Raw genomic sequence first — 21,583 nt, forward strand, 5'->3', positions numbered from 1 at the left:
GGTGCTGGGAGCTCCCGGAATAGCGCTTCGAGATATTCCGGGAGATATCCGAGCTTGACCCTACTGTCCCAGCTTTGTTATATTATTTTTCTTCTTAATTTCCTTTCCCTCGCTCTCTATGCTTGTGGACGATTTGTGAAGCAGCGTCACGGCGTATGCTTTCGTCGTGTGAGTGAGTCATAGATTATCCGAGAAGGATAACACATAGTGACCATTGTGTGGACACTTACTCACTGAACATTGCACTCGCACAGAGGAAGAAGCTTGACGTTCCACTAGCTTGTGGCATACGTTTGGTGCGTGCCAGTTTGACCCAGTACTGCAGCCACAGGCCCATTGTAGCAGCTCTGCAGAAGTCCATCGAAGCGCCCGGAGGGTTGCGCTGCTAGGGAGACCGTGGTGCACTTAAACTAAATTTTGTACCCCAGCACAAGAAAGGCCCCATCAAAATGTTGTTCTTATATTACGCAATGTTTCCTTTCTTATTGTCCTTTTCTTTTTGCATTTCTTTATGTGTACACTTTTCATCAACTCCAGTGTGGCGTATCCCTCTCACGGGTATAAGCCATGATTTGAGGCCACAAGAACAGCAACGTACCGCGCCCGTGTCGCCTCCATAATTTCAGTGTGCTGGCTAGTGACACGTATCAAGATCCTACCAGCGCGACGACTTTCGCGCCACGCTGAGCTTCTTCGGGAAAGGTTGCGTGCTGGGTTATACGCTACATTGTTTCCCTTTGTCTTTCGCATTTATATATATATATATATATATATATATATATCTGATCTTAGTGCTTGTGGCTTCAGATGTTCTCTTGCGGCTTTGTAAACTACACTTTGTACGCCTCTATTTGGCTTAATTTTAAGACAATCCGATTTTCTCAAACGCAAAAAGACGGTAAAACTTCGCGAACGCGCGTAATCATAGCAAATTGTTGCACTCATAACGCAATTTTTTGTTGGAGAGGATCGATTTCCAATGTCGCAAAGCCGTTAGAAGCCATATGGACGAAGTTTAGGCATATCCGTACGCTAACCATCATTCCCAATCTGGCCGAAGCGTCATATGTTCGCAGGTCCCGTAGACACTATAGAGTGCCGCAGTTTTCCTCTAGAAATTATAACTCTATGTAGTATAAACTCTATGGCGGTACCCTTATTGGTCTCCAATCGGCAGGCCTGCGTGGCCGCTCGGATCAGGGCGGGTTGATGACCTTGGTAAACGGGGCACATACCGACTGGTATGCACCCACGGATCGGGAGGCGTACGCCAAAAGAAGTTCGTGAATGTTAAATTTAAATCAAACTTATTAGTGTCGAAAAGAAGGGGAACACCACGTGGCCACACAGTCGCTGTGGTACTCTGCTGCTTGTAATTTAGATGACCGTAGGGACCGCGTGCGCATAGAGGCGAAATGCAAATAAAGAAAATTAAATTATGGGGTTTTAGGTGCCGAAACCACTTTCTGATTATGAGGCACGCCGTAGTGGAGGACTCCGAAAATTTCAACCACCTGGGGTTCTTTAACGTGCACCCCTTCGAAATGCGGCCGCCGTGGCCGGGATTCGATCCCGCGACCTCGTGCTCAGCAGCCTAACACCATAGCCACTGAGCAACCACGGCGGGTGAAATGCAAATACGTTCTTGGTCCATGGACTCTCAGCAGAACCAAGCCGAAGTTCCTTCATATTTCGAGGTCGCACCATCGTTTATAATATGTTCGTTTATTTTTGTTTATGGTGCTCCTTAGCGCTACGCTTTTCTAATAAAAAAAAAGTGTCAACGCAATAGCTGGTCATATAGAAGCTGCAAATGTCCCCTTTGTAGTAACTCGCCAGTGGGAACCAGCTTGATGACCGGTGACCGCAGGGTCTTACGAAAGACGGTTTACCGAGTGCCATCACTAGTCCCTCTTGGTTACTATACATTACCGTGCTGAATCTGTATTAATGTATCTATAGGGTGTCCCAGCTAATATGAGCCAAGGTCTCGCCGAAAAAGAAAGATAAAGAAAATACGGGGCAAGAGGGTTTTAAGACCTACGGTGTTCGATCGTCCGACCTCTAACGACAGAACACCACAACTCTTATAGTCGTACCTTGTACCGTGTTGTCTTAATCATTTTCTATTTCGTGGAACGCGTTGGCTAACGTTAGCTGGGACACTCGGTATATCCAGTCAGCATATATACCCAAGACGCTACGAGCATTACCGCGCCGAATATAGAGAATAGTACATGGTTACACTGAAGGTCATGCATCGCAATTTACTGGGGTCTCAATGTCGGCATCACCTTATATATGATAAACAGCAGAAAATAATTCACTTGCAGGATATGATCATGCTGAGAAGGTTGTCCTGAGCTGGTGGCTGAAAAAGAATAACGCACGCACGCACAAAACATTGCGGTAGAACCCTTCTATCGATGGCTGTCAATGCGAAAGTATTTGAATGAAGACTCGCCTTGAGACTCGTCATCATCACGCGCGTCATCTCGTCATCATGTTCGTGGCCATCATAACTGTCGTTACCATAAGCGGAGCTTCCTCATATGTGTTGTCGTTGCTCCGACGCATACGGCGTGTGCGCATAAGACAATCATGTGTGTTTTTTTACGGTAGGCTATAACTTATATGGTAATTGTAACTCGATACATCAGACTAAGATGCCTCGATGCCAGAGCCGCCATTCAGGGTGGAGACAACCCTTTGAACCGCCACGCGCCGCCGATTTCCCTACCGACGCCATCTTGGGTCAAAGTGGCCGTGCGCTTTGCTCTTCTCGGTGTTGTCGTGCCGTCGGAAACATCCTTCTGACTAGCCGCTGGTGCGTGAATTTTTACTGTCGCTGCTTTAGCTGAACTACGAGACGTCCAGGAACTCGTCTGTGACAGAGTGTTGCGTCCTGTTGTGCACGCAATCGACGGGGGAAAGAAAAGACAGTGGTGTTTCCGCCTTCCACGCGACGCGCGCAGGGAAGGAAATGGGAATGCCAAGTCAAGACGTGACCACTGGAACACTACGGCCTTTTCAAAGGTTTCTCATTTTGTTTCGTTTGTGCATGTTTCGCGCACATGTTTTTATTGTTCTTGACTTTTTTTTTGCGTGCGTCCCCTCCCTCGTTCTTCTATTGCCATATTGCAGTACATTTGATCTGGCTAATCAGATCATGTATTCCTTTCCTTTGCTCTTGCGATGTAGTTATTATGCTGTTACCATGTCCGCACCTAGGGAATGAAGGGCGCTAGTTACGCTACCTTTTTTTTCTACCCGAGCCGTTTATCACACGGTTTATGTAGGAATGGTCCTTATACCGTTTCGACTGTGTATTCTGCTATCGCAGCTGTGGAAAGCCGTGTGAGTGCGCTGTTTCTTTTTTATGCATATTGTAATTTGTAAATGAGTGATTGCCACTGTGTCTATCTTTTTTTCCTTCATGTTTCCTTGACTTTTGTAACCTCAGGTTTATATACACGTGCTTTGCGTTTATTCTCCTGTTGCATTTCTTGCTGTGTTACACGTGCTTTTGTTTCTTTTTACCAAAAGCACATTAATGTTTTATGTACTAAATGCAGTACGTCTTTCATTTATGACATATGTGCGGGCGCAGCACTTGCTGTCGACATATCTTACGTTTCGTTTTCTCTTACTGTGTAGTTCAGTGCCGTCAAATTGTACATAGGTAGACCGGGCTACGTCAAACAGGTAAGCAGCTTTTACCCGACTACCCCTTTCTCGCTTCGAGATAAAATAATGTTTGATATTATTTTATCTATTAGTCAATCTGTTTCCGATTCTCTCACACTTGTACTGAATGGTGTAGCGTGTTGGTATTAAAGCTCGCAGCAATGCGTTTCTGTACATGCTCGAGCTTCATGAAATTGCGATCACACTGTACTAAAATGTTTTACGAAATGTTGAAAAAAAGGCAGCTTTAGTTTATTTTCCAAACTCTGCTGTATATTATTGCAATACCAATTATATGGACACTTCAGACGCATTTGTGCCGTCGCCTTTGCCGTGATGTTCCGTATAAAGTCCAAGGACGATAACACCGTCGGTGCGCGCCCTACGGTGTATGTGCGAGTGAAAGCATGCGAGGGGAGCCGACGATCGCGGCTCAATCACGCTCGCGCGAACCGTAGGAGAGCGGGGAAGAAGCGCGCCGTCTTCCGTCGCGCGCGAGACACCCAACGTGAAGCGAAGGAGAGCGAGGAGGAAGCGCGCCGTCTTCCGTCGCGCGCGAGGCACCCAACGTTTCGACGCACCGGAGGCAGTTGGGGAGGGGGGGGGAGCGGCGTGCTACTCAGTATGCAACTGCGCGTGATCGCGCGTCCTATCTTGAGAGCGATTTGCGTTGGGGGCAGAACCTAGGTGCGTCGCGTCGGCGGCTTGTAGCTTTGCGCGTGCTGTGTGTTCTCAGCGCTCAGTTTGCGTTGAAGCGATGGAAAGCACGAAGGTGACGTCGCTCGCTGCTGCTGCCGCGTTTCCTCACGCCAGCGTTTTGACAGCGAGTGTTCGCGGTCATCGAGTGTGATGTGTTCATGTTCGCTGTGCGCGCTGACACTACGCTTTTTAGTTTAGTTGGCAAGCGAATGTTTACAAGTTGACACAGCCGATAAAAGTGATAACTTTACTTCGTATGGCTGTCTGCTAATTTGCTATAACAATCAATGCTCCACCTTTCTGGCGAAACTGTGACTTTTAACTGACCAGCATGTGTACCTAGCTGTGTATGATGAAAAGTATGCGTGAATGAACTCTAAAAAAATTGAATTTTGGCTTACGTGCCGACCGATAACATTTGTGATAACACTGTTCAGTTGGAGTTGAGCACGTGTGATACAGTGCACATGCTTATGTATTTATAAATGCAACTGATTTTTTTTACCAGCCTTCAGAAAGAATGTAAAAAAAATGAAGTCGCCGGAACAATATAAAATGCATTGTCTTTCGGGTGACCTTTCCTTTACTGTAAGGAACGGGGTATTGAGGCAGCCTACACCAGACAGCATTGTGGCGCCATCTAGAAAACTCCAGCATTGCACAGAAGCCAGATTGCCAGATCGAGCAAAGTGGGTAGGCGTAGACGAAAAAATACTCTCGCATATAGAAAAAAAAACGAAAACTAAGATTTCACATGTAGCCTCTAAAATTAATGGGTTATGTGTATGCTTTAGTATGTCTTTAGTTATTTCTTTTGCTCATAATTTTAAGCAGATGCAATCAGTTAGCCGGCTCCGAAATCTTCATTAATGTAACTATTTGTTTTCGCGTTGCTTGCACCAACAGTTCATTTTAGTTAGCAGGCGAAGTATCTACACGGGCCAAAATTGGAACCAAAATTACGTTTAGCACCAGAAGTACAAAAATTTCTATATATTTACGGTAACTTAACACGCAAAACTATATCAATCAACGCAGCACGTCTTCCAATAAAACGGAATGCAGGCGGCGCGTGTGCAGCGGCCAGACCTTCTCGTGACAGTCGCGCGCCAATTCAAGAGAAGAAGAATCGCGACTGCAAGCAGGGGCTGCCGATGTCCGAACGCTCAAGAAAAACGAGTCATGTCGACCTCTACGTCGCTTCGCGGAAGCAGTACTGGGGTAAGCAGGGAGTCCTATGCATTCCCGACATATTTTCGCGGATACGTGTCTCGAAACTGGTGTCCCAGGTGAAAAGAAAAGAAGAAAGAAAGAAGCAATCCTTTGCAGATGAATTTCAATCTCAGCAACTGACACGTCAAAGGCAAGGAAGCTGAAAGAGCGAGTCCTCACACTCAAGCGTATATGTTCGCAGGCGCTTCTTATTACGATTCATTACCGACGCCCCAGCCTTTGCGGCCGCTGTAGGGCCCCCACGCTGGCGGCGGCGTTGGACAACGCCATCAGCCCATTCCCGCCGCAACCGCACAGTCGGTCTGGCCCCTACCTGGCATCGAACTCCTATAGCTGGCCTCTGAACGGTTAGACGTTCAAATGCGACGCGCGAAGCAACAATTCCGAATTGCTGGCTATAGGAAAACCGTGCGAAAAGAAAAGTTGTATATTCCAGTGAGGTACACGCAAGCTGTTTATTTTATAATAATTAGTAGCGATATTTTAATAGCAAATACTCTGCGGCGGCCCTCACTCAGGCGGCGTGGCAGCATCGCGGCGCCAGCTTCCATCGCTGCAGCCGTACCAACTCCTAGCTGACCTCCAACGTAGAACTGGTATAAGGCTGCGTGAGAAACAAATAACTGCTTCAAAAAAAAAATACGCGCGTATAAGTTGTCTGTTGGAATGAAATATACGCAATGTAACTTTTATGCTATAATAATTTGTAAGTTTCAAAGCGAATTCAGGTTCCCGCGCACGTTGCGTTGCATTTATACATTTGATATCGACCACGCCATTGCATGCACGTTGGCCTTCGATTCCGCACGAGAACCATTGCGGAACTCCTCTTAACAGCTTAGCTGAAAAATTTTATTGCGATAGAAATTATATGGACACTGCAGGCGGATTTCTGCCGTCGCCGTGAGGGTTCCTATGGAATCCAAGGGCAATGACTCATCGGTGCACGCCGCGTGCTGTATGTGCGAGTGAAAGCGTGCGAGGGTTGAGCCGGCGATCGCGGCTCAATCTCGCGCACGCAAGCGAGGGAAGCGGGGAGGAAGCGCGCCGTCTTCCGTCACGCGCAAGGATACGGGGGGGGGCAGGGAGGAGGAGGGGCGTGTTCTACTACGGGCGGTCGCGCGGGCCGCTATATCTTGAAGGCCTTCTGCGACGTGAACAGAGACCGCCGCGCGCTGTTTCGCGGCTTAGTTCGCGTTGGTTGCGAGACGTAGCACGAAGGTCAATTCGCTCTCTGCTGCTGCCGTGGTTCCTCGCTGCAGCGTTTTGACAGTGAGTTTCCGCGGTCATCGAGTGACATGTGTTCATGTTTGCTTGTGCACATGTGATACCACGCTTGTTAATTTAGTTACTATCCCTATGTTTACAAGTTTATGCGGGCGATAAGACTACTATCCTGAATTCGTATTTGTCCACTAATTTGTTATCGCAACCGATGCTTCGCCTTTCTAGCGAAACTGCAACTTCTTTTTCACTCCTAATGGTGCTGGTTCGTACCGCGACCAGCACCATTACCGTGAAGGCTGTAAACTATTTTCTGTACCCGCTTATGCCAGCTCGAAATTTCTACTGCAGTGAGAGAAGTCATATGCGCTAAAACTTCGTTATAACAAAATTGAAGGGGGGAGCCAGAATTATTTCGTTATATTCATTACTTCTTTATATCCATTATTGCCTTTACATGAATCTCTATGAGGATTTCCTGGAGAATTTCACCTCGTTGTATCCATTATATCGTCATATCCTGTTTGGTTATAACGAGGTTTGGGGAATTTCACCTCGTCGTATCCATTATATCGTCATATGCTGTTTCGTTAACGAGGTTTGTTTGGTTGAGAACTGCAAGCTGATTCTTGCCATCTGGCGCGCACAGCAACACAAATACTTTACAGCGACAACTGCTAAAGCTTATTTCATGTAGCTTCTGTGTCGCCGTGTTGTAAAAGTTAGCCAAAAAAGCGAATCTTCCTATGTACCCATCCGCAATTCGATCTTGCCTTTTAAGGTAAGGGTGTTAGTCGTGGGATGAACCAGCTCCGTTATGAGTACGCTTTAACTCAGGGCCTGTTCTCAAATGTTGATTATTCAAATACATTTTAAGCACAGATATGCTTTAATGAGACAACCCCTGAACCGATTAGAATGAAATTTTCGCGTTTGAGCGAGAAACCTCAATCCTAGTGACGCTAGGAAGAATTTTGATTTAGGGCCTGAAATTTTTAGCAGTGATTATCGAAAATTGGTAAGGAAAAAATTAATACATAAAAGAAGTACGAAGTACGATATCTGCACCAAAACAGATATCGCAGTTCTGTAAACTACATCTGTCTACTACAAGGCAGACAAATTTCTGATACGTGAATTTACAGCTTACGTGAATTCGTCGCAGTTTACAAGCGTTTTGCAAAAGTCCTGCTCATATAATAGCGGTACGTATAAGAGTGGTGTATTATATGTCAATTTCGTCGGCATCAAATGTGATATTAGGTGAAGTTTACAGAATTGTGATATCATATGAGAGCGCAGCTCTTAGGCGCCCGTTCCTGTGGCGAGCGTCGGCGGCGTCGGCGGCGTAACCGAGAGAACGAGCACAGTGAAAGGTGCAAGAGCAAACGCGGATAGTGCGATGAAAGACGCGAGCCGCGAACGGCGGAGACCAATGAGAGCGACCCCTTCAGTGACGTGTGCGCGGGAAACTGGTGTCATTGGACCCTCCCGACCGCTCGATGAGTACTAGTATCTGGTCTCAGCCGAACCGCTCGTTTCGTACTATCGTCTGCTCGCGTCAGGAGTCGCTCACGCTTGTTTGGTTTGCTCGGTTTGGTTTCATTCGCGCTTGTTTCGATATTGTTTCGATTGTCATGACTTGTTATTGTTTTGAAATCTGATTGTATGCGCGACGCGAAGTGTGTAGTACTTTCTGAAAGCCATGCGGCACCAGCGATTACACTGGAGCCTTCGAGGAGTCAGGTATAAAAGCCGACGCGCTTGACCTGCACATCAGTTTTTCGGCGATTGGCAACTCTTCTACATGTCTCTGTCAAATGCTTTGCCTCAATATATCGCGAAATGAAAACACGTATGGAGCTGCGCTAAGATTTTGCATTAGTATCGTAGTCGTTAGTGAATTCTGTCATTGCTCAGTCGCATGGTCGCAAACCATTCTTCTTGTTTCTTTCTTTCTTTCTTGTTTTTTTTTTGGCATTCTGAATTTTCATTAATTTTTTGCAGAAAAGATCAATGGCATAAACAAAAAAATCTATGTAACAAATCTGGTCGAATTCTGTGCGTTGGTTGCCGAGAAAGATTATTTATCCTTTCTCATATATTTAGATAGGCGCCTCCGAAAGCTCCGTCTTCATGGGCGTGATTTTTTTATTAACTGATATTATTATTTACTGATAACTACGATTCCTGCAATGTGGCGACTTTATTGCGGGTACTCCCACACAAGTCACTACCTAGAGATCAGGAGCGATTCCTCCGAGCTCTGAAGGTTAATGAATTCCCCCACCCAACCAGAAATCACCTCATAGCCCCTACACAATTTTCTCCGCAATGCCGCTTCTGCGCAGAGCCCGGGTTCCTCAGGTACATAGTAGGGGGTTGCAGAGAGGCACCATCAAATCCTCCGAACGCTTACCACACCAACGAGCTTTGAGAGAGAGCCTTGGCCAGCTCCGACCTCGAGGATCAGCAGAGGCTGATTGCGAGGCCCCAGGACGCGGCCCGAGCTCAAGGCATTCTGGAATGAGGACGCCTCTCCATAGCTGCATTTGCCTGATAAAAATGTTTATTCTCTCTCTCTCTCTCTCTCTCTCCCCCTGGCACTCACGCATACGCACACACCTGCGTGTGTGCGTGTGTGCACGCATCGTCGTCCGACGAGCTTTGATCTTTTGTTACTTTTTTTTTAAATATAAATTTACTTCGTGTAACTGTGTCTCTTCAGAACCGCCGTCTGAATAGAGCACCGATGCATGACTTTATACGTGAACTTATGCGCTTTTTCGCAGATGTCGCCTACTGGTACGCAATCAAGGTACCCAGAAAGCACCGTTCCGGTAAGCTGGGTTCTCTTTTCTGTTTTCGGTTTTGTAACTTGTTCGGGAGCCAGGTGGCCTGCATGGCGATTTATTGGCCGGTACCGGTCTACCGTTTTCATAATATGTATCACGCAGCCTTCCTCCTCGCAGCGTCGAGACACATCTAGCCTTTCAGTTTATGGGATACCGGAAGAACTCTTTGTTGAGCTAGTTGGTGCATGTCACTGAAGTACTAAAGCGCCAAACAGACGACGAGGAGCGCTCGTCCGTGTATCTTGTGTCGTCTGTTTGGCGCTTTAGTAATTCAGTAGAATACCGGAACACTGGACAGAAGGATGCATGCCGCAGGCTGGCGGCGCCATCTTCCGATGCTGACATCGTTTACAGCACACATATCTTGATTACAACGACCACGTTCTACCTACACACATTCTATTGCAAAAGCGGTGGCAACAACAACCATTAGTGTACAGAGGATTACATTTTCTTTTTCACAATCGGGGTCTACGATGACGCAGGACAGCTAAGTTCCTAGGGCGTTGTGGTTGAAGAAAGTGTCACAGGATGGTGCCACTAGTGCTGCTGCCGTCGTCGCAATTGTTAATGCCTTAAATTCTCTAACTACATTTTATTTTGGAGTGGAGTTGCCAGTCGTTCAAATTTAATGCATTTGACTCGTTGATGTCGACGAAGCGTTTTCTGAAGCGATCACTTTTAGGGCACTAATGAAAAGATAAACATGCGCTTACAAGTTTATACTGCTGTAATGAATGGATGCAATAAGTAAGCATAGTGTACGGTTCCGTTAGGTTTAATTTGTTGCTGTCTTTTACAACGTTGCTACCGAGCATAGCAACTTCGGTCATTGCGTAAGAAATCCGAAGCCCAAAAACAACATGGCGCCTTCCGCGCCGAAGCCGTTGCTACGCCGACCTGAGCAGGTTCGCCGTTGAAAAAGTTGGCCCAGTTCAACTCCTTATACAGGAGCATTGTAGTTGAAAGTTATGTACAAGCAATTTCTTACATGATAGAGGCTATTTCAAATACACCGATATTACACTGCGCAAGCTATGGTGTCGAGAGTACGCCTTTGTCACTTGAATGAGTTCTGGCGAACCCATTAACTAACGAATGACATTAGGGCAAATGACATTAGGTTTGCACATGTGGTATTGCACAAATGGCATTGAAAGTTAAGGCATTAGCGAGTCAGTGCCTTTGTGTTTAATGCCATTTGGGTGGTGCCACACCGACATCAAAAACTTAATGCCACTTGAGGCGTATTGCGTTCTCACGACTCATTTGACAATAAAATGTGTACTCTCGCTGCCAATGTTATCATTTACGTCTCCACGCAAAAAATATGTATTTCTGAAGTAAGCTAAGCTAATGCGGCATAATAAACGGTTATAAGTGATTTTACTGGCACTTCGTTAACTTTTGCCCGCTGAATAATACAATTTGATGATATCGCGATGTACGAGTAAATGGAGTGCGTTACCTGCTGCTGTCGTCATCGCGACGTTTAGTGCCATTAAGAGCAGTACCAACTCGAAATAAGAAAACCCGCTAGTCGAGACCCCAAAGGAACCGTAATAAGAACGCCCAAAATACGCTGAAAACAAGCCAATATGCGGACGATAATCACGTTCAAAATATTAACCGTCTTCAAAAGCGGTTTGTGTATTCTACGCTATTCGCTAACGTTTTTTCGTGCCTATGGTAAGATAGTGGCGGTCAGGCTTGGCTTTGGAGACGTCTCCACTCCACCATGTCCTTTTTTTCGTGCATATGGAATAAAATGCAACTTATCGATACTATTGAGCGTTTTTTTTTTCTGAGCGACGTTGAAGTGCGGCAACGTATTGCGACCGGAAACTTGAAAAGAAAAAAAAAAAAGTTGCGTCGGTGAACTACAATCAGTGGCCTGATTATTGGATTATTGTTTAAACTTCCGTATAGTGCTGTATAATGAGTTCACCGGCTGGCGGAGGGGGAGGGGGGGGTGTCTAGGGTGTGTGCCATCGCTGACCACATAGACATCCGTCACGCCGCTTTTGCGCACAATGTCCTCGGGCAGCGTGTAATTGAAGCAGTATTTATCGTATTTTCGTAGACCAGCCTTCACAGTAAAGATGGCCCATTTGTCATATCAGTGGACATTCTGTTAACTTAAATTTAATCATATTTAGCAGACTGAAAACATGCTCAATTCCCTCTTATTTCTAAAGGGTCATGGATAAGCTGCATGTTTGGGATACTTAAAGAACGAATTGAAAAAGAGGTTTTGTATCTCAAAAAAAAAAAAAAGCCGACATTACGTGAAAGCCGCTAAATAACCTGCCGCCCTCAAGAGAACGAACTTTCCCTCGAGGCAGCGCAATAAAAAAGAAAGACGTTAAATTTAGCGCAGTGGTGGAACACTTGCGGCCATCCTGCGCCAAAACGGCATCTTAGCTGAAGATTGCGCTGAGCCTGTGCCAAAGCATGCATGTATAAAAGCGAAACACTCCTTTCGTCAATGCTTCGCAACTAGCAAAACTGAAATCGAAACTAACAGCACGCTATCATCATCATAATAATAATAATCATCATCATAGAAGGAATCACAGGCCCGCCCATAGAAAGGATGGGCCCGTCGGAGTCGTCTGGTTCGTCATTCGTGCATCTTTCTCGGACAGACGTACAATGTAGTGCCGCTGTACCGTCTTGCTGACGCTTTATCTCGGTGTTCGTCGAATCAGCGTGGTACCGCGGAGTTTGCCGAAGGAGGATGTCACGTTCTAGGATTAAAGGCGAACTTTTTCGATGTTTATGGGTGATTGGGGAAGCCTTGCAAAAGAACCGCTGCGATCAGAATCGCACGTGGTGCATTGTTAAGAATAGTATTAGCGAATGTGGTGCACGGTGGAGAGGCGCCACATCGACGGGTGCCGCCACGTTCGGTGGCTGAAAACTCTTGCGTCGAGTTTGCGTCGCTGCGCTATTTCGGTGAAAGATTGTCGCCGACTCAAAACCGTATTTGCGTCTCGCGCATGCGCAGTGACGCTGATTTCCTTTTGTGGCCGCAAACCCTTGCGGCACCTTTTCGATAGTTCCCTGATGTGCATGGCATGCGTAGATTGCATGATGTCATGTTCAGTGCGGCCGCGCGTGCTCAATTGGTCTTGCGATGAGCCTCTGCCCACAATCCTTCACTGTGGCACTGTGTTGTATCCTGGGTGTGGAGAGGCGTCGCATCCTTTCCTGACCGCGCATTCAGTGTAACACCGGTGTCACGCGTACACTTCTGATCGCGATCTGGACCGATCCGGATCGAAATTTCGGACTGCGATTGGCTCTCTCGCGCATTTTGTGCAAGGGAGCCAATCGCGACCGAGAAATTCGATCCGGATCGGGCTTGATCGCGATCAAAAGTGCGCCGCTTGACACCCGTATAAGCCTCGTGCAAACCTGTCTGCACAACATATCGGCCACATCAGTTGATATTTGCATGTTGTATGGCACGTGCACGTGCCCTGCGCGAAAAGGGCTCACTGCTGCGCCGAATCGGCTTTTTGCCTGCGCCAGTACCTGCGCCGACGTTGAAATGGCTGTTCCCCAGTTGTTAGTGGGAGAACTGCTGAATTTGCAAAACTGATTTAGAGTACGTGTGTCTGCCGCACCTTCTGTGTGGCAGCAGGTATAATCTGGTGGCCGATAAATAAAATAAAAGAAAAGACACACGAGTACTCGACAGACGTCGGTTCATCTAACGAGCTCGTGGAATGAAACCGAACCTGCTTTTGCAACTACCGTGTCACGAAAGCGTAATTTGGCTCTGTATGGTGCTGTGGCTGTTTCTGTTGACTTGCATTTCACGTGACTCGGGGTGGGAATCGTATACGTCTGTTTCTCGCCACTGGATCAATGATCGTTTGAAACGTCAAACACATGACTCCAATGAGAATTTATTTGTGGCTCAGATGCATGAAAACTTGCTCTTTCTATCTTTTTTTTTTATTGAAAATGAAGTTGTTGCCAAAGTCTGACGTCACGAAGCGTGTCGCGAAAGTGAAAGCGAGTCGACTTGTTTGGCACCGTGCGCAAAAACGCGTAGATCGCGCAGGACAGAAGGAGCACAGCATGGCGCATGTGTCCTGCTCGTATACGTTCCTGTGCTTTACGATTTGCGTGAGTATCCCGTTTCCGCGTTGTCGCGCTGGCAAGTTGTTAAGCGTGGCAAGTTTTCTTTTTTTTTGCGTCAGAAATCGGTAGTATTGTCGCTGCAATAACAGCAAACTCGAGTGCAAATTAGACAAGCGCAAATGGGCGTGGCCAAACGTCTTATCGTTGAAGAGTTATGCGTGTAGCTCGGAAACGTCGGCAAGTGTCGAAGGTACGAAAACAAAAGCGGGTTTTCAAGGAAACGCCCGAGTCTTCAAATTTTTTTCGGGAGTCCCCGTAGCTGTTCCTATCGGTTTTATTGCATGTACAGTTAGCGCCGAAAGTGAGCGCAACGCCGGCATTGCAACCCTCAACTGACACCCAAAATATGCCTCTCACTACTATTAAAAAAAAAAAAAATCTGCACTGTTTGCTCCGTGTAGATGCATAACCTTGACGAGGATATGTCGCTGACAAGAGCTTCTCTCACAGCATAGTCGTAGCAAGACTTCTAGAGGTATTAATAGCCCGTCTGAAAGCATGTAATTGACCTCCATCGTCTTTAACGAGAAAAGGAAGCTTCTGGCCAACGCAACTGCGTCGTTCACTTCGGCTAAGATCGAAACTGGCTAATCTGTTGCCTTGTTCTCAGTATGCACCATGAACTTTCTCTGATCGTGAATGCGAGTCACAAGCACCTTACTAGTAAGTTGGCAACCTTTATAGGTGAAGCCCTACGCAAAACGCCTTTATCTGCTATTGCAATAAAGGGACCTCTGGCGCTATCTGCGTACCTGCAGGCAACACGTACACGTACTATAGAAGGGTTCCTTGCAAAAACCAGCTCCCGCGCTATATTCAAAATCAGGATTTTCGCTCCTCCCGCTAGGTGTTTCAGAACGAGTGGTAGAGATTAGGACTTAACATTTCGACAGTTGCGCCACTTCAACTTGTGGTTGGAGCAATACGCTCGGAATGACAAAATTACGGAAAATGCACGGTAAAAAAGCAGGGCGGTGCGTCCGCCGACCTGTGTAGAGAACACGGTGTAAGAATTCTTACACAGTGGTAGAGAACTGTCTCGATCCGACAAACCGTGCGTCTCTCTGATTATCTGCGCCGCGCGTCTCACACGTGCAGCCGGAACGGCGGCAGCAACAGCCGGTGGAGGTGATCGTCCCCAGCTACTCTTTGGTGACGGTTGCCGTGGTGTGGGTCACTGGAGCGCTCGTAGGCGGCGTCGCGGGGGCGCTCGGGTACTTGGCCTTCGGGTACGTGACTGGGTCCGAGCCCGCGACAACTGCAGCCACCACCACGACTACCACCACGACAGCGCCTCCACCGCCTACGCCTCCCCCTCCTACGCCTCCGCCTCCTACGCCTCTGCCTCCCACGCCTCTGCCTCCCACGCCTCCGCCTTCCACGCCTCCGCCTTCCACGTCTCCGCCTCGTACGCCTCCACCCCCTACACCACCACCGCCCACACCACCACCGCCCACACCACCGCCTCCTACGCCTCCACCTCCTACGCCACCACCTCCTACGCCTCCGCCTCCTACGCCTCCGCCTCCTACGCCTCCGCCTCGTACACCTCCACCCCCTGCACCACCACCGCCCACACCACCACCGCCCACACCACCGCCTCCTACGCCTCCACCTCCTACGCCTCCGCCTCCTACGCCTCCGCCTCGTACACCTCCACCCCCTACACCACCACCGCCCACACCACCACCTCCACCGCCACCACCTCCGCCGCCGCCTTCGCCGCCATCAACGCGGACCCCACCGCCCTTCGTTGTTCGACCCATTTGTTACTCGGCCAGCTGCAGGAAGCTCGCGGAAGTCTACAGAAGGTCCGTGAATCCCCTGGTCGACCCGTGTCAGAACTTCGGAGGGCACGTCTGCGGGCTGTTCCGAGGGCCCTACAGGAGCTTCTCCGAAAAGGTATATATATGCTGCGAGGCGCACCGCTCAATAATTGTTAATAGGGAGTTTTAGGAATAGTGCCGCCCAAGCGTACCCGAAACCTCGCTTGCGTTCTTTTGTGCTCCTCTGGGCGTTCGTTTTGCAAAGGCGTTTATTAGTCACCGGCGTTTGGGACCGACTGCAGGGCACGGACCCCCAACACCAGCGGCATTCACGAGCGAAAGCGCTGCAGAGGACGACCCACTATATCGTTCCCGTCAAGTGCTCATATGCTGCGTCCTAAAGCTCACGGCACGGTGCGAAAACGCGCTCACAGCGAAAGCAAAACATCGTGCGCGGACATGCATGCAGACGCGCAGTCTGTCGCTGCGAACCCGTGCAATCGCTGCATTGAGGCTTCATTCTGTTATGCTCCATTTGGCCATACAGACAGCTCACTATAAGAACATATCTCACATATTTTACCCTCAGTGTTTGCCTACCTTTCACGCAAGAAGCCGGTTCGGGAGACTCCATCGCGGCGATCGCGCGCAGCGGCGTTCACTGTACGTATTCGGCAAGGAGACAGCGTCTGTAAACGATTCTGTGCATCCAGTTTTCCCAAGGTTATTATTTTGACAGTAAAGAACTTCCCTTGCTTTGAGAGCGTACTTGCAGAAATCTCCAGAAGGGCTACTGCGTTGTGTTTTTATTGAGCGCCGTAAGCCTAACCTATGAGGAGCGCACCGCGTTGTCCCTCATACTACGCAAGAGGGACGCTTCCGACAGATGGCGACTCCGTAAGTCCTCGCCCCCTATAGATACGTTCGCTGGGATGCGTCTTCAGGCATGGTGGAGCGTAGGGTACGGGATCGAAGTGCCAGGCCTGACGTTGCAGGCCGAAGCAACCTCCGCCACTTGCAAAGGCGTTTATTAGTCACCGGCGTTTGGGACCGACCGTTATCGCAGGCCACGGATTCACGAGCAAAAGCGCTGAAAAGGACGACTTCCAATCCTTCTCTACAGTTGTACGCCCGGCGCGGTTAGCGTGCCCGATATTTAGGTGCACAAAGCCCAAATCTCTGCGTTGGAAAGTTTTAGAAATTCCCCCAAGCGGCTTTGCATACGCAAAACGCAAATCGCGTTTGCACGACTTTTGCATTCTTTCGTGTTCTTCTTGCCTTCTTTTCTACGCCTGGTCGACAGCATCACGTAACACTGGGTCCAGTATTTGCAAAGCCCATTGTTCGCCTCCCACGGAGACATCTTGCTCTGAAGGACATGCTGAAAACATATCTGAGTGTTTGGTTCGCTTGAGATCAGCCAGGTCCAAGTGTGGACGACTTCAATAATGTTAAACGAGTGCGTTCGACTGAACTTATTTTCTTTTTTTGCTTGCACTAAGTAGGATTTACACACTCAATAAACACACTGGCATACAAATCATGTTGCCTGTTAGTCTGTCCGTTGCTAGTTTATTCTCCGGCTCTGTATTGGTACCAATGTGGTTTATTGTCCACAAAACAAAGAAAATGCAGTATTTGCGGGCGATAAAGGAAAGGGTGGGGGGGGGGGGAGCAATTGCTTTTCGTGAAAGCTCGACCACGCCCCTGTGCCAATGTGTTGTTACGTTCCTAGCGATGGGTGAAGCATTTAACGCAATTAGCAGAACCGAAAAGCAGTCCATTAGCCGTCCGTTCGTCGCTATTTTTTTGCATTGAGCTGAAACTGGCGAAAACGCATGGCGCATGACACCCGGGGCGCTTCCTGGAACAGCCTTGTTGCGCTGCTCCCACACGCCTTTAGTCAAAATCTCAGCGATGACGCAGTATACTCATCCATAGATCGCAGTGCCACCAAAAGGCGAATTTCATTAGCAACGCGGTGATAGAATGACGTATCTGTGATGGAACAGAGCCCTTATATTATCGCGAAATATTTTGTCACATGTAGCTAGTGGGTCGAGGGCAAGAGTGGTTCGAGCCCAAAAGAACAGAGAAGAACGGAGAACGCGCGCCTCTTCCCTGCTCACCCGCCGTGGTTGCTCAGTGGCTATGGTGTTGGGCTGCTGAGCACGAGGTCGCGGGATCGAATCCCGGCCACGGCGGCCGCATTTCGATGGGGGCGAAATGCGAAAACACCCGTGTGCTTAGATTTAGGTGCTCGTTAAAGAACCCCAGGTGGTCAAAATTTCCGGAGTCCTCCACTAAGGCGTGCCTCATAATCAGAAAGTGGTTTTGGCGCGTAAAACCCCAAATATTATTATCTTCCCTGCTCGGGAGTTTTAGTGAACCGGCCGGTTTACTATAACCCCGAGATTACCTCTGAAGGCTCGTTACAACATCTGTGTACGCCAGCCCGTTTCACTCAGTAATTGCGCCGCAAGTGGGCTAAATGTGCTTACCGCTTTGAGAGAATGGAGGAAATCTCTCGACAGAAATCGATGTTTTTTTTTTTATCTGGTTAGGCTTCTTATTTTCGTGTAGTTACGTTTGACATACATCTGTAGACGCGCGCACATTTTTTTTACTTGTTTATCTTTATTTTTTCCTTTGTTTCTTTTTGTTATGCAGTCCCACCCAACTTGTTATCTTCTTTTTTTCTACATTTATACGACCATGTATGTTAATCTCGCGATATTGCTCTGTTTTGCTGCCATATAGTAATTCCTCCCACCACCTTACCTTGACGGAAGTCCCAATGCAGTCTTTGACTACGAGGCCTCCGTTTGTATTTCATATCTCTCAAAACTTGTAACTACTTCGTGAAGTAATACACTTGTATAAACTTGTGCAAATATAGTGCGCACAAGTGGAAAAGCCTAATTCAACTCGTCTGCAAACTTTTGCTTCGTAAAGGGGCACTAAAGGGCAATATCTAAAAAGTGTATTTCTGGTAAGATATTCTTTAAATAGGCGAAATCTTCTTTGAAACCCCATTTTCATTCGTTTTGTCAGAAAAAGAAAAAAGAAAGATGCTATATTAGTGGAGAAAGTGAAGGTCACGCTGGTTTTCAACGTTTCAGCTTCTCCCCTATATAGCGTACAGGGGTGAACGGATTTGTCATCTTTATATCTGGCTATGAGGAGTACATTCCTACAGACATATTGTAATGTTAATTTAGTAAACAATTAACATAGGAAGTAATTAGTCATTGATTCCCTCAACTACCCAGAACGGGAGATTCGCTCTAGGCTATAAAAAAAGAACGCTAGCTACGAACATTACATTCGGTGCCCCACGCTCAAATATGAATTCGGAGATATCAAATCGAGCGTGTATCACACGTGACGTACGGTGGTCGTTGTCGGTTTAATTCCGGTATCGCACTGCTTTTTTTTTTCCCCGCCTTGGACAGGAATTGGCCAAAGTCGCCGGCGGAATAGCCCGTCTTGTAAGGCACATCTACCGAAACTCCAAGGGCGCCAAGGGCAAGGCGATGTTTCTGCTCGAGTCCTGCAGGGCCGTGTACACCCAGACGTGGTCCAGCAAGCAGGACCTGCGAAACTTCATGACGCGCCTCAAGCTTTCTGTGGCGAACCGCCCGCCCCAGGGGGCGCCCACGTCCGCCGACGCCGTGCTGGCGCTTCACGTCGAGCTGTCCTACGCGTACGGGCTGAGCGCGCTCCTCAAGATGAGGCCCCGCGACTCGACCTCGCTGGCCGTGCAGTTTCACGGCGCGCTCATGCAGGCGGCCCTCACCTCGGACGACGACCCGGAGTAAGCGCAGCGGCAGTCGCTCGCCGATTGTACGCGGTTGAGAACAGTGACCCATCAATACGCGTGACATTAGAGAGCTTTAGTTTAGGGGACGCAAGCGGCTTGCGCGCGCGAGAACTAAGGGCCACGGCACTGCGCATGCGCAGAACCTTACGTCTCGGTCTGCGCATGCGTTGTACCGTGGCCCCTAGTTCTTGCGTACGCAAGCTGCATGCTTGCGTCCCCTAAACTAAATGTATCTATTAACGCGATAGCGTCAAGGGCCCTGTGTCGCAGAAAATCCGGTGTCAGTGTCGGCGTCGTTGTCGTCCGTGAGCGAGAATTTCCGCGTACATTTAGGTGTACGTATATGCCCCGCCTTGCCATATGACATGCGGTGTATACAGTGTATGCGGGATATGGTGCCACACCATTCTATCTATGAAGTTGCTCGCACCTTGTCTTACGTTTCTGACAGTGTTATTCCTGGGAATTTTGAAAATGACGACTGGCAAACAAATGTCATGAAAGCAAACACCGACAGTGCATGCCTTTTACGTTAACTCTTCTCAGATTTAAATATTGAAAGTGCGGAACAATAACAGAAACCTGAAAATGATGCAATTTTCTAGGCGCGGCTGTGCACTACCTCCGGGATCAGCCCACGCAAGAGGCCGCGTTTCTACCAGAAAACTCGCCTTCGTTGCTTAGCGTTCGTCACCAACCTTCCCGATAAACATTACGGTTACATAAGCTGCAGTTGCGGGGAAGCGGGAGAAGCAGTCGGGGATATTTGAATGCTGTCGCGTTCCGCTCTTAAAGGCGAAGCTTAATTAAGCGTCCTCCATTTTCTTTCCGGCTAAAGGAGAACCTTTGTATTGCTCTTAAAATGCTTTTACGTAATGTTAGAGCGCTCTAAATTAGTTTCACAACGTTCGCTACTATTGCAGGTGAAATTCGTGGCGCTCGCTACGAAAAAAAAAAATTAAATGAGCGTCTGGAGCTAAGCAACGCGTTTATATTCGCACTGTAAGTTTATTTTCGCACTGTACAAAATGAATTTACAGGTTGTTTCGCATTCGTGTTGTATTTCGCTCACTATTGTTGAGATGGGATGCAATTATCGCACCTGAATGGACGTACCTGCTCGAGTTTCTAATGCCACAGTCACACGCGGCACTTTCGATCGCGATCGAGCCCGATCGGAATGGATTTTTTTTTTCATCGATATTTGCTCATTTGCGCAGGCTGGGGAACGTATATAGTTAATCACGATTGAGAAGTTCGGCATACAGATGGGGCTCGATCGCGATCGAAAGTGCACCGTGTGACCCCAGTATTAGAGTGTTCAAACGCGTTGCAAACCAAGTCCGTGGATTGTTTTCAGTGTCCGAGATGGCGAGCCGCCGACAGGTTTCGTTTGGATGACCACACATGACATCATAGTCACGCTTTCTCACGCTCAGGCGTCCCCCTTCAGATTTAGAAGGGCAGGTTCGGTATTCCGTGAAATCGCTACAACATTAGAACGAACTAAATTATGTGGGTTACGACGATCACAGTTAAGAGACGCCGTGTTCCACCCTAAATTTTATTGCGATAGCAGTTATACGGACACTCCGAGCGCAATTCTGCCGTCGGCGTCGCCGTGAGGTCCCGTATATAGTCCAAGGGCAATAACCGTCGCCGCGCGCCCTATGCTGTTCGTGAGTGTGAGAGCGTGTGAGGGTGAGCCGGCGACCTCGGCTCAATGTCGCGCACGAAAGGAAGGAAAGCGGGGAGGAATTGAGCACGCCGTCTTCCTTCATGGGCAAGGCCTCGGGGGGAAACTAGGGAGAAGGGTGGGGGCGTTCTTTCCCGGTTGACCCGTGCGCCCGCCCGGGTCGCTGTATCTTGAAAGCCATCTGCGACGTGCACAGAGTCCGCCGCGCATTGTGTTTTCGCTGCTTAGTTCGCATTGATGCGAGCGGCAGCACGAAGGTCAGTTCGCTCGCCGCTGCTGCCGCGTTTACTCACTGCAGCGCTTTGACTGCGAGTTCCCGCGGATATCGAGTGAGATGTGTTTATGGTTGCTTGTGCGCGCGTGACACCACGCTTGTTAATTCAGTATGCCTATGTTTACAACTTTACACGGCCGCTGAAACTACTATCGTTACTTAATATAGCTG

The 21,583-nt window shown here is 48.3% G+C and overlaps 1 protein-coding gene across 1 annotated transcript in view; it reads left to right on the forward strand.

The window, feature by feature from the left end:
* The window catches only part of LOC142559228 (uncharacterized), a 46,167-nt gene that overhangs the window by 8,050 nt on the left and 16,534 nt on the right, over window positions 1-21,583 (forward strand). Inside the window, exons 2-5 of the mRNA XM_075670856.1 lie at window positions 5,425-5,607; window positions 9,636-9,683; window positions 14,952-15,755; window positions 19,075-19,436. Coding sequence (XP_075526971.1) covers window positions 5,446-5,607; window positions 9,636-9,683; window positions 14,952-15,755; window positions 19,075-19,436 — 1,376 coding nt within the window. The 5' untranslated portion in view covers window positions 5,425-5,445. The remainder of the gene's footprint in view (window positions 1-5,424; window positions 5,608-9,635; window positions 9,684-14,951; window positions 15,756-19,074; window positions 19,437-21,583) is intronic.

Source organism: Dermacentor variabilis, chromosome 10 (genome assembly GCF_050947875.1).
Source record: "Dermacentor variabilis isolate Ectoservices chromosome 10, ASM5094787v1, whole genome shotgun sequence".
Taxonomy (NCBI): Eukaryota; Metazoa; Arthropoda; class Arachnida; order Ixodida; family Ixodidae; genus Dermacentor; species Dermacentor variabilis.